The sequence below is a fragment of the Empidonax traillii genome, unplaced genomic scaffold (genome assembly GCF_003031625.1).
Source record: "Empidonax traillii isolate 1590-97213 ecotype Southwest subspecies unplaced genomic scaffold, ASM303162v1 scaffold2020:size47286, whole genome shotgun sequence".
NCBI classification, from domain to species: domain Eukaryota; kingdom Metazoa; phylum Chordata; class Aves; order Passeriformes; family Tyrannidae; genus Empidonax; species Empidonax traillii.
In genome coordinates this window covers 25,268-36,544 of record NW_020957213.1, presented here as the reverse complement: position 1 = coordinate 36,544, position 11,277 = coordinate 25,268, and the positions used below count along the sequence as shown (strand labels likewise).

Below are 11,277 nucleotides of genomic sequence, written 5' to 3'. Positions count from 1 at the left end.
GTTTCCCACACTCTTCCTCACACTCACAACGTGCCTTTCTGGTGCCAGCTGTGACCAAAACCACCGTGAACTTGGGCTGGGGATGGAGTGATTTATCCCATACCAGGATCCCTCTGACCATCCCACTTTGACCAAAATGAGCTTTCTCCTCTTGTGTTTCTTCCTGGGAATGACCGGGAATTGCGTGGCAGAGGAGGAGGCATCTTGTGCTAAAAACTGGGGCTCCACCAAGTCCTGGTGCTGTTTTATATCCCAGAATAGTCCTGAAGGGACCTCTGGAGATCACCCAGGGCAGGGGTGACACGAGGACACGTCCCAGGTGGGTTTGGGATGTCTCCAGAGAGGGAGATTCCAAGCCTTTCCCAGGCAGCTGCTCCACCCTCCGTGGAAAGAAGTCCTGAACTCACACCGAGGCGAAACTTGTTGTGTTTTTATTTTATGCCCCTAAACCTGGGACCTGTCGTGTTTTGGAGTGTCAGGCGAGGAGCCAGGACTGTCTCTGGGAGGCAATTTGAGCACACCAGTCATGCAGTGACTCTGTAAACACGTCCTAACAAGCTTTAAACCAGCCAGCACACTCAGGCCTAATGTTAGGTTAGGCTCTTTATGCATTCTTGGAGGCCCTGATGTTAAAGCCAGGAAAACAAAGTGCTGTTTTTTAAGGACTGGAAGGGAGAGCCCTGGGAGTTCTGAGCAGCTGCAGCACAGACAGGGCTCCCACTATGCCGGGCTTTAATCTTTCCACACCCCAAGACCGGGATTGAGGCTGAAAACTGGGAATCCAGAGGAATCCAGGGACAAGTCACGTGCTGGCAAGAACGGGGTAATCAACACAAACAGTAAGCAAAGCAAAACAATTACTGTAATTACCCTCCAAATTGGGTTTGGGGAGTAATGGAGCCTAATGCCCAAATATGACGTTATTTTCTTGCATCAGCCTGGTGGTCCAGACAGGTATATAAGACAATTCCTGCTTCAGAGACCTTCCAGCAGGTTCTCTTGGCCTCTCCTCGGTGAACTGAGTAAGTTGGATTCTGATATCATTTTTTTTTTTAACCTAAAATAAATTAAAATAAAATTTAAAAAAAAATATAATTATAGTTTTGGAAGTGTTTAACGTTTAATTCAGGGCTGGATTTCGGATTCGTGTTCTGTGATTCCAGGCAATAGTCAGGAGTTTATTTTCCTGAAAGAGCCATTTGCTAATTGCTAAAAGTTCAGAAGTGCTGCTGGCTTGAGGTGTAAAACTGGATTTGAATTTGAGATGATATCAAAATTTATGGAAATTTAATGTATAGAGCCTTATAAAAAAAGCCTTAAAATACCTCAGCCAGTGATACCCACCTGGTGGGGCGGTCCTGAACTTGTGGCTTCTACTCTTTATCTAATTTTGGGCAGAGATGTGCAACTATTGGCATGGGCTACAGAAACACTGGGACATCTGCAGTCACCTTTTGGGCTCAGAGCTGTAAATTCCTTGGGAAGTTGCTTTGGGGGGTTTTATTCTATTTATGCAAAGCACTGGTCTTGTGCAAAACACCTCACGGGCTGTGTAGGAATGGATTATCCAGTGGGAATTTTTTGTGCTCCGGGTTTTGTGTTTGGGTCTGGGTCTCACTTCTCCTTTTCCTCTGGTTTGGTCTGTGCTGGGGGTCAAGCCAAGGTCACAGAGTTAATTGTTGTAGAAGGTTAAAAGGGTGGAACCTGAAGAGAGTGGCTGGATTGGGGTTTAAAGGTCAGGAGAAGTTTGGGGGGGGGGAATGATGGATATTTTGACATTCTGTCTAGAAAAAGAAAAACGCAAATTGCCTGAGTCAAACCCAGCCCCACCCAGGCTTTTCCAATGTGCAGCAGTTCAGACAATAAAGAACCACCTTGGCTGAAACCAAAATATTCCATTTAATCTCGAACAACAGATTAAGAGGCTCCTTCGTTCGGTGCTTCGAGTTGGAATTTGGTTACAATTTAAATGGCAACTTGAAACACAGGTTGATTGCATTTTCCAAATCACCTCCCCACCCTTCAATTTATTTCAAAAGATCGAAAAAGCCACAGAATTCAGCCCAGGAATTTAAATTCAGGGACCCGCTGCCAGGTTTTTGCTGTGCTCCAACTTTTCCCCTTGTGAGCCTGCGGAGGTTTATTTGTTTAATTTCCCAAGTGAGCCTGATACTGAATCTCTGTATTAAGGTCCGAAGTGACTGCACTAAACCCCGAGTTATTTCTATCCTGATGGGATCCATTCCCTCACAGGGATGATATCCCTGTCTTTTGTCTGCTTGACCCAGACTATGCAAATCTAAAGCGGTGCAACATTTCGTGCTTCCCATTCCTCAACGCCCTAATTTCACCGACCTCCCCTTCCAAATCACAGAGGAGAGGACAGTTGTTCCTCCAGCAGCCACGCCAGAGGTGCTTTGTTGTCTGCAGGGAGGGTTTTGGGCCCCGAAGGGTCACGGAGAAGAGCAAAGCGAAGCAGGGCAGGGTGGTGACCACCTAATCTACCAACTCCTGTCACTTGGCTGTTGATCTTGTCCTTCCAGCCTGGTTTCACTCACACGTGTGGTTTTCTTGCAGGTGGGCAGCACAACCTCGAGGATGTCCTGCGAGAAAAACGTGTGCGTGGAGCCGCGTCCCTGCGACCTGAAATGCCCCGACCCGCGCGCGGCCGCCTGCACCGAGCCCTGCGTCATCGCCTGCCCCGACTCCAGGGTGATCATCTTCCCCCCTCCCGTGGTGGTGACCATCCCGGGGCCCATCCTCACCACCTACCCGCAGGAGACCGTGGTGGGCTCCACGGAGTCGGCCGAGCTGGCGGGAGCGCTGGAGTCGGGCGTGGCCATCGGGGGGTCGCAGAAGGGCCTGGAGTGCCTCGAGTCCTGCTGTGCCCCCAAGTTTGCCGCCAAGTGTGAGCCCGTGTGCGTCCCTCAGTGCGCCCCGTGCCCTCCACCCTGTGCTCCGTGCCCTCCACCGTGTGCTCCGTGCCCTCCACCGTGTGCTCCGTGTGCTCCACCCTGTGCTCAGCCGTGCACTACCAAGTGCACTCCTTGTGCCACCCCCTGTGCCACCAAGTGCGCCCCGCCGTGCCCACCGCCGTGCGCCACCCCCTGTGCCACCCCCTGTGCCACCAAGTGCGCCACCCCCTGTGCCACCAAGTGCGCCCCGCCGTGCCCCGCGCCGTGCCCCGCGCCCTGTGCCACCCCCTGCGCCACCAAGTGCGTCACCAAGTGCGTGCCCACCTGTGCCACCCCCTGCGCCCCCCAGTGCGCTACCAAGTGTGTGCCCGAGTGCTCCTACACCTACTCCACCCGCTGGAAGCACCCGTGCCAGAGGGGCCTCTGCAAGAAGGTCTAATCAGCTGCAGGTCGACAGTCACGGCAAGGAAACAAGGAAAGAAGCGAAGGAACACGGAATGTGATCGACGGGACACCGGAGAGGGAAGCGACGCTGGAAACCGGGAACTCTGCGTTTAAACTCCTCGTAGCGCTTTAGCTTAGATTTCTTTATTCTCGTGGCTTTGCATCTTAAGTCTGCGCTTTTTAACTTTTTTTTTTTTCCACCCAGTCTGACACTGAGCACGGTTTTTTGGAAGGAATGGATTTGGTTTCAAATGGCAGGGATTTTGGTTTGGAAGCGGTAGGGCTTGGAACGGGACTCAGCAAGTGGCGAGGGAAGGGAAGGGAACGTCGCGAGGAAACGGGTCACGCTGGAGGGACTGGGGAATTTTGGGGTTTAGCTTTTCTTGTCTCTAGAGAAATGCTCCTTCTAGCCTGCGTTACTCTTTCTGCAAATGTTCACTTCCACTTTGCATTCACATTAAAATGCTCCTGCATCAAAAGCGTTGGCCTTCTGAATCTCCTTTTTCCTCTGCTCCTTGGGCTGCAGCGCTCTCTCGGTGACACTCGGCCTTTGTTTAGATGAACTCCTCTTGACCACTCAAAGCTTGACGCCCAGGTGAAGTCAGGGAGTTGGTTCTGCTCTGTGCCAAGAGGGGATGTCAGTCAGGAAAGCAGCGAGCAAAGGTCTAAATCACAGAGGCACCCGGTTAAACCCTCCAAACGACAGCGAGATGTCTGGGTTTGGAGTGCCCTGTTCTAACTCACAACCAGCCCTCTCTGGAGACTTTCCTTTCTGTGAACAAACTGAAGGAAGCCAAATTCAAGCTGCTCTTTTTTTTTTTAATTTTTCTGCATCCCACCTTTTTTTCTGAACTGCTTTTGCACGGGACTCTTTTTGCACATCTTGGTGGTGACCGTCACGGGTGGACCTGCAGCACCGGTTCTTGGCTTGGCCAGAGCCCCAGGTTCAAACATCTCCACTGGTGCCAGCAGCGAAGCCCTTTGGGCTGTTTAGGACATCAGGTGTGTCCTGCTCACGCCAAGCAATCCCAGGTGGTGTTTTTCCTCCTGAAGGTTATGGTAATTCCATTCTTCCCTAATGGCTCCCTACACGTGTTTGCTCTCCGGGTGCCTGTGGAATACCATGTTATTCCTGCAATTACACCCACCCAGAAACATCCCAAGACTTCCTCAGAACAAAGGGAGCCAGGCTGCTTCCCAGACACTCACTGATGTGTTACACCTGTAATGTGGTATGTTAATTTAATGTTAATAATATATTATTTGGGTTACATTCCCCGAGCCTCTGTAATAACCGGTGAAGAAAAAGGTCATTATTTCACACACGTTTATTTCTATATCTTCTCAAGGTATTTATTTATTTTTTTTTTTTTAGTAAAGTGATGATTTTCACTATAAAGTTGCTCTTCTTTTGTTTTATGATGCCTTTCACGCCCATAATCAAGACATAAAGCTTGAGTTTAAAAGAGGGGCTCACAAGATACATTTGGGGCCCTCATTTCAGCCACTCCAGAAGTTCACTCTCCAGCTGGCAGCGTTTTAAAACAAGACAGGTGGGGTTTTTTTAACATTAAAATAAAACAAATTTATTAATAAAATAATAATTTTATAAGCAGGAAAAAACCTGAGCCGCAAACCAGCTGCAGATAAACCACCAAAGCTCCCACTGTGAAGACACTTGGCAGCAGCCTGGAATTCATCTCCCCGTGGCTGGGAAGGTCTTGGGGGAGCAATTAATAAATGTCAGAGGATTTGCAGGTTCCTCTTTCTTGCCAGCCCCCTTCCCAGCCTGGAGGGACGTGCTCTGGGGGCAGGTTGGTCTCTCCTGAGGGGGACGGGGTGAGGTTGGTGGGGCTGAAGGACCCAACTGGGCTATTGCTCTGTTGGCCCAGTTCTGTGCTGGGGCTGCTCCCTCCTGTGGAATCAGCTCAGGCTGACTCAGACCCAGCCTGGCAGGGAATGCAAAACCTACCTGTAAGTCTGGGTCTGTTCTCCAGGCTGGTCTGGGTCCATGTTCCTCTGGTCTAGGTCCATGTTCCAGGCAAGCCTAAGCACGTTCCCCCAGCTGAGGTCACCATGAACCAGCCATGGAGCGACCTGGGTCGGTGTCTGGAGCCCTTTCTGCCAACCACACGCCCAGGAGAGCTCCTGGTACAACCACAACCTCTGCAAGGTCTTCATCAGCTCCTGTTCCTGAAGATCAGCCCATGGATCAGCCCCTGCCGGTCCCTCCCCTCCATCTCTGTCTCTGTTTACAACCCAAGGCAGCTCCAATCAACTTTCCCAGCTCTCCTGGTTGTCATCACTTTTGGCCACCGCTGCTATTTTATGGAAAGGAGGTGGTTATTATGTCCCTTTTGATAGGAAAGATAATTGCTGCCCTAAAGAGGATTGATCTGCTCCCATGGGGGAGCCTGGGTTAGACTCAGCTTTGGTATCTTTTGAAATGCCTGACACAAATCACAGGATCTCCTGAACGCCACAGAGCAGTTCTAAGGTTTGGCTGCCCTGAGACAAATCCAGTAACACAGCTTTGGCTACAATCTGATCCAAAAAATTAATACCAAGAGTGCGGATTATAAAGGATTGACAAGTGTAAACACTCGTTCCACTCGGAGCAAGCAACATTTGCAAAAGCAGTTCAGGAATGTTCCACCACCACACCACTTGGGCGAGCACAGCGCTCGCAGGGCCCTCAGCAAGATTTAATCTCTGCACATGAATCAGCCCTGCAAATATCCCAGGCAGTGCCCTTGAGTTGCCCAAACCCTGAGTCAGTAAGACCTGCTAATGAACCAAAAGGCTTTGTTTTGCATAAAAGGCAGATGGAATCAAAGAGTGTGGTTTGGGTTGGAAGGGACCTGACAGATCAGCTCGTTCCACCCCCGTGCCATGGGCAGGGACATCTTCCACTATGCCAGGTTGCTCCAACCCGGCCTTGGACACTTCCAGGGATGGGGCAGCCACAGCTTCTCTGGGCAAGCTGTGCCAGGGCCTCCCCACCCTCTCAGGGAAGGATTTCTTCCTAATATTTAACCCAAATTTCCCTATTTCAATCTGAACTATTGGAATTACTCATCACTCTCCATCACAACGAATATTTGTGTTTCTGCGCTTAATCTACGCCTGTTTTTTTCTCCTTGTTGACCAGTTTGCTGCCAGTGTGTCAAAGTGACCTCCAGATGATGGTGAGTCACTGGGAGATCCCTGGAGCAGCGGCCTGGCTCAGAACAGGCATTTCAAGAGATGTTCCCACTGATGGCTGCAGGGCTCTGCAGGTTGTCACCCTCCCAACTGCTGGAGTGAGACACCTCAGTGTTGATTAATTCCCCCCTAAAAGGTGCCACTGGTGATGTTTCCCCAAGGAGGTTGTGACTGGAAGCTCTGAAAGCTTTCCAGTTGATGGGTCATGAGTTAAACCCGAAGTCTCTGAGCTTGTTTTTCCACTCCATGGCCCAAACAATCACCAGCTTGTCCATCCTGTCCTTCCCAAGGTGCCCAGGGGGTCAGGGATGGGGAGCTGACTCGGAAGAGCAACACAATTTCCCCCATTATAACACCAGGTTCCCCCCGGCAGCAACCAGCAAACCACCCTCAAAGCTACTGGAAACTCCTCCCTAAAGTCGCATTTTCACGCTATAAATTATTCATTTGCTTTCCCTGTCGGTTCAGAAGTGCCAGAGACCAAACCACTGACCAGGAGAGGAAAGACTGGAAGGTAAATGTTGACAAAGGCACTGCTAATGCTGTTAAAATCAGGATTAGCATTGTTTCCCAACAGCCCCTGCTGTTCTTGCACCTCTTAATTGTTCGATGTAACTGGACTGGTTGCATTTATAGGGGTTCTATAAATCTGTCTCCTGCCATTCCACACGTTGTCATTTTATGTTTATAGGGAGAAAAGCCCTCAGGAAACGTCTCATGGGCCTGTGTTTGTGCAGCATCTGCACCTTCAGGGTGTCCAACACAAGTGGAGCTTCTACCAATTACTGGGATTTACAGGCTGTCTAATAAGATAATGAGTCCATAATTGTTAATCCTAAATCTGCTGCCGATTCCTCGGAGGAGCCTGAACCGTGTGGGAGAGTGGCAGGAATTCGCTCCCTCCTGGACATTATTTTTACTGATTTATCATTTGCTGCACGTTTTGGACTTGCAGAGACTCCACTCTCCCTTCCCCTTCCTGGAGTGACAGGACAAGGGGGAATTGAACCTCCATGGGGGCCAAAAAGACCTTGAGGTGCTGCAGAATATCCAGAGACACATTTTTTTTTTTTTTCAAAGAAAACATGTAAAAGTCCACCTTAGATTTTGAAAACTTGTGGTTAAATGCCTCAGTCAACTTGCTGAAACCCAGATCCTCCAGCTGGAAGCAGAGCTGGAGAGTAAATAAATCCGTGGGCTCCCAATTTCCACGGGGAATTAAAAATTCTTCACACAATGACATAACAAGCAGAATTATTCCCGGAGAAGGAAGGCTTATGGAATTTGTGCTACATATGTTTAATGAGAAGATCTGAGTTTATCCCACTACAAGGCTGGTTTCAATTTTATTGTTATTATTTTTTTTTTTTATAACAGCTTAAGCTCAGATTTTATGCAGGGAAATCCTCTTACGTATTTTTCAGTCGATAGAGCAGATTTACACCGCATAAAGACCAGAAGGTTTGCACGTTTAACACTTCGATTTTAGTGCAGCAAAGAAAATAAATGGCCTTCTATGTCAAATAAAACAACCACGACCTGCAGAGCCAGGAAGGGTCTGCTCAGGAGGATGATGAGATCAAGTTTTAAGGTGAAACTATTACTCACTATCAAGGACCTAAAAGGGCAACAACATGTAATTAATTTTATTACAGTCGAGCTCTGTATCTACAACACGTTAATCACACGGAGGTGCTTTGAAGTCCTCGATTCTGTGGCAACGAAAAATAAATAAATAAATAAATAAAGTTAGAACAACAACGGGTAAATTGTTGCCTGGAGCTTCCTCATAACCATCCCACAGAACTTAATCCGCACCTAAAGTACAGGGCTGGAGTTGGGAAGGGTGTAAATAAGCAGACGCTTCCAGGGAGGGGGAATAACCTGTGTCAGGGCTTCTCCCCCCCTTCACAGGGAAGAATTCCTTCCTAATTTCTGCCCCAACCCTCCTCTCAGGCGGTTTGGAACGTGGGGACGGTTCAAAGGTCGGACTCGACGACCTTGGAGGTCTTTTCCAGCCTAAGCGATTTTGCGATTCCTGTGTCGTCTGCTGCAACCCGGTGATCAGGGAGAAGCCCAAATCGCCTGTCAGATGGATATCTGCCTTCCAGGGCTCGGAACAACCACCCCTCAGAGAGATAATTACAGCAGGAGAGGAACGAGCCAAGGAACAACCTCCGATTTGCAAGCAAATGAGATAATCACCGACAAGTAGTCCTTTCACCCTCCGGGCACTCGCAGGGATTGTATAAAAGCACTCGCAGCTCAAGGCTGTTTACCTGCATCTCCAAACTTTCCCTCGCCGGTGGATCGGGTAAGTCTGGGCTTCCTCTTTTGACTGTCAGATCTTTGCTTTGTAATTCTGCCAAGCTGGGTGGCTTCGAATAGAACTCTGCTGCAAACCGGGCTTTGAGAGGCGTGGGTTACTGGGAGGTGATCTGAGACTTATAAACTTTAAAGACCCCTTTTTAGACACTTTGCCTTGAGCCCACGGGGCTTTAAATTCCCTCCTCTGCTCGCCCAGTCTCGCTACAGAAGAGCTTCGTTGTAAATTGCTTTTTTTTAGGGTGGAAGGAGCTGGGCACCCGGTGTTATTTTGATCTCCTCTCTGTCTTTCAGACCAATTTCTGGGGGGAAAAAAAATAAAAAAAAAAGCCCCTCCTGCACTTCCCACCAGAGCCATGTCCTACTGCGGAGAGCTGTGCCTGCCCTACAGCAACCCCTGCGAGCTGAGCTGCCCTCAGCCCGTGGCCAACGCCTGCAACGAGCTCTGTGTGACCTCCTGCGACGACTCCAAGGCCGTGATTTACCCCCCACCCGTCGTCCTGACTTTTCCAGGGCCCATCCTCAGCTCCTGCCCCCAGGAAAGCGTGGTGGGCAGCTGCAGCCCCCCCGGCATCATCGGCCGCTCCTTTGGCTCCGGGGGCTCCCTGGGTTACAGGGGGTACGGAAATCCCGTCGGTCTGAGGGGCTCCATCCTCTTTGGAGGTGCCAGCGGTTATGGGGGGGCGTGTAATTCCAGCAGGTCCTACAATTCGGGCTGCTCAGCCCCGGGAAGGGGGAGTTGCAGCCCGTACCTTTACCGCCAGTACAGCACCTGCAGCCGAGGGAGCTGCGGTCCCTGCTAAAGAATTCCCGGCAGTTCAATCGGGAGGATGTGGAAAATGAGGCAGAAAAAAACCAATGGAGACGGAGCTGGAATCAGAGGGCAGAAATTCATGTAGGAAATGCAGCAGCTTTGTGGTTTGGAAAGGTCCTGAAGTGTCTGTGTGTGTTCCCTGTGTTATTGTGACTGTTTGGCTTTGCTTCTCGTGCCCATTAAAAGCCCTATTGCACAGCACTTGACCTGTGTTCATTCCACCCCTCTCTGCCTTCTGAGCTCCCTGATTTCTCTCCCAGATGCTGCATTTAATTCCCAGTAGTCACCAAGGATGGTTTCCTTCCAACCACAAGTACTCAGATACTTTAGAAATGAGAGTTTTGGCCCTTCAGTAGTAAAAGAAATGCTCTTAAAGAGCCAGAGAAAAGCACTGCTTCTCCCTGTTTGGGTCATCTCCATGGAGGAGCTGAAGCCAAGGCTTTCCCAGGATGGAATGGAAATCTATTCCCAGCACTGGCATTTGCAATTAGCAGAAGCCTTTAAGCAGAAAATACACTTTAAAAATGTAGTAAAGACATTGAGGTCACTCCTTTCTCTTTATAAGCTGGTGAGGGGATGGAGAGGAATTCTGATCCAACAAGCCAGTGAAATTATGTAATTGCAGAATTCCAGGATGATTTAGGATGGAAAAGCCCTCCCAGCCCGTGGAGTCCCCCCTGTGCCCCATCCCCACCTTGTCCCCCAGCCCAGAGCACTCAGTGCCACATCCAGTCCTTTCTTGGGCACCTCCAGGAGTGGGGACTCCAAACCTCCCAGGGCAGCCCCTGCCAAGGTCTGACCACCCTTTCCAGGAGGAAATTCCTCCTCATGCCCAACCTGACCCTCCCCTGGCACAGCTGGAGGCCGTTCCCTCTTGTCCTGTGTCATTTCCTGGGAGAAGATCCTGACCCTCACCCGGCTCCCCCCTCCTGTCAGGGAGTTGCAGAGAGCCACGAGGTCCTCCCTGATGCTTCATCCCACCCCTTTCACCACAAATCCTCACAGAAGATTTTAGGGCCATCCCCATCAACCGAGGGCATCATCTGAGCACCACTGGCCAATAGTTTTTAGCTGAGGAGAAAATGAAACCAGAGAGGAAATGCTGTTGTGACGCAACATCAACTTTAATGGAAGGAGGGGGCAGCAGAACATCATCCAGAGGGCACAGAGGAGGCCTGAGGGGTTTGCTGGGGCCGAGTCCTGTTGCCCCTCAGAAAGCCACGTCCCTCTGCTCCTTCATGGACTGGCACTTTGCTCCTGGTCCCTGCTGGGCTCTCTGACTCCTCAGGGAATCCCTGCAGGGCTTAGCAGGGCCTGCAGCTCCCGCCACGGTAGGCGGAGTAGCGGGAATAGGAGGGGTAGGAATATCGGCCGTACGGGGAAGCTCCACAATCCAAGGAGCTCTGAGCGACCCCAGAGCTCCCCCAGCCAAAGGAACCTCCCAGCCCCACGGGCATCGAGGTGCCCACCACGCTCTCCTGGGGGCAGGAGCTCAGGATGGGGCCCGGGAAGACGATGGACACGGGAGGAGGGTAGACCACGGCCCGGGAGTCCCCGCAGGAGGTGACACAGGGC

General features: G+C 50.6%; 3 protein-coding genes and 1 long non-coding RNA gene across 4 annotated transcripts in view; 3 read left to right on the top strand and 1 right to left on the bottom strand.

Moving 5' to 3' along the window:
• LOC114071438 (keratin-associated protein 9-1-like) overlaps positions 1 to 3,354 on the top strand; it is a 7,042-nt gene extending 3,688 nt beyond the window's left edge. Inside the window, exon 2 of the mRNA XM_027909268.1 lies at positions 2,578 to 3,354. Within this exon, the coding sequence (XP_027765069.1) occupies positions 2,578 to 3,354 (777 nt within the window). The remainder of the gene's footprint in view (positions 1 to 2,577) is intronic.
• A 4,232-nt stretch (positions 3,355 to 7,586) lies between these two features.
• LOC114071439 overlaps positions 7,587 to 11,277 on the top strand; it is a 19,736-nt gene continuing 16,045 nt past the window's right edge. Inside the window, exon 1 of the long non-coding RNA XR_003574035.1 lies at positions 7,587 to 7,599. This is a non-coding gene — a long non-coding RNA (uncharacterized LOC114071439). The remainder of the gene's footprint in view (positions 7,600 to 11,277) is intronic.
• LOC114071434 (scale keratin-like) lies at positions 9,222 to 9,691 on the top strand. Its single transcript, XM_027909264.1, has one exon. The coding sequence runs from the start codon at positions 9,245 to 9,247 to the stop codon at positions 9,689 to 9,691; it is 447 nt and encodes a 148-aa protein (XP_027765065.1). The 5' UTR covers positions 9,222 to 9,244.
• Positions 11,003 to 11,277, bottom strand: part of LOC114071437 (scale keratin-like) — an 11,295-nt gene continuing 11,020 nt past the window's right edge. The window contains exon 2 of the mRNA XM_027909267.1: positions 11,003 to 11,016. The gene's annotated coding sequence lies outside the window, so the exon portion shown is untranslated. The remainder of the gene's footprint in view (positions 11,017 to 11,277) is intronic.

What these genes read in the sequence shown, in the direction of transcription:
- LOC114071434 (XM_027909264.1), top strand. Translation starts at nt 9,245, where the DNA reads ATGTCCTACTGCGGAGAGCTGTGCCTGCCCTACAGCAACCCCTGCGAG.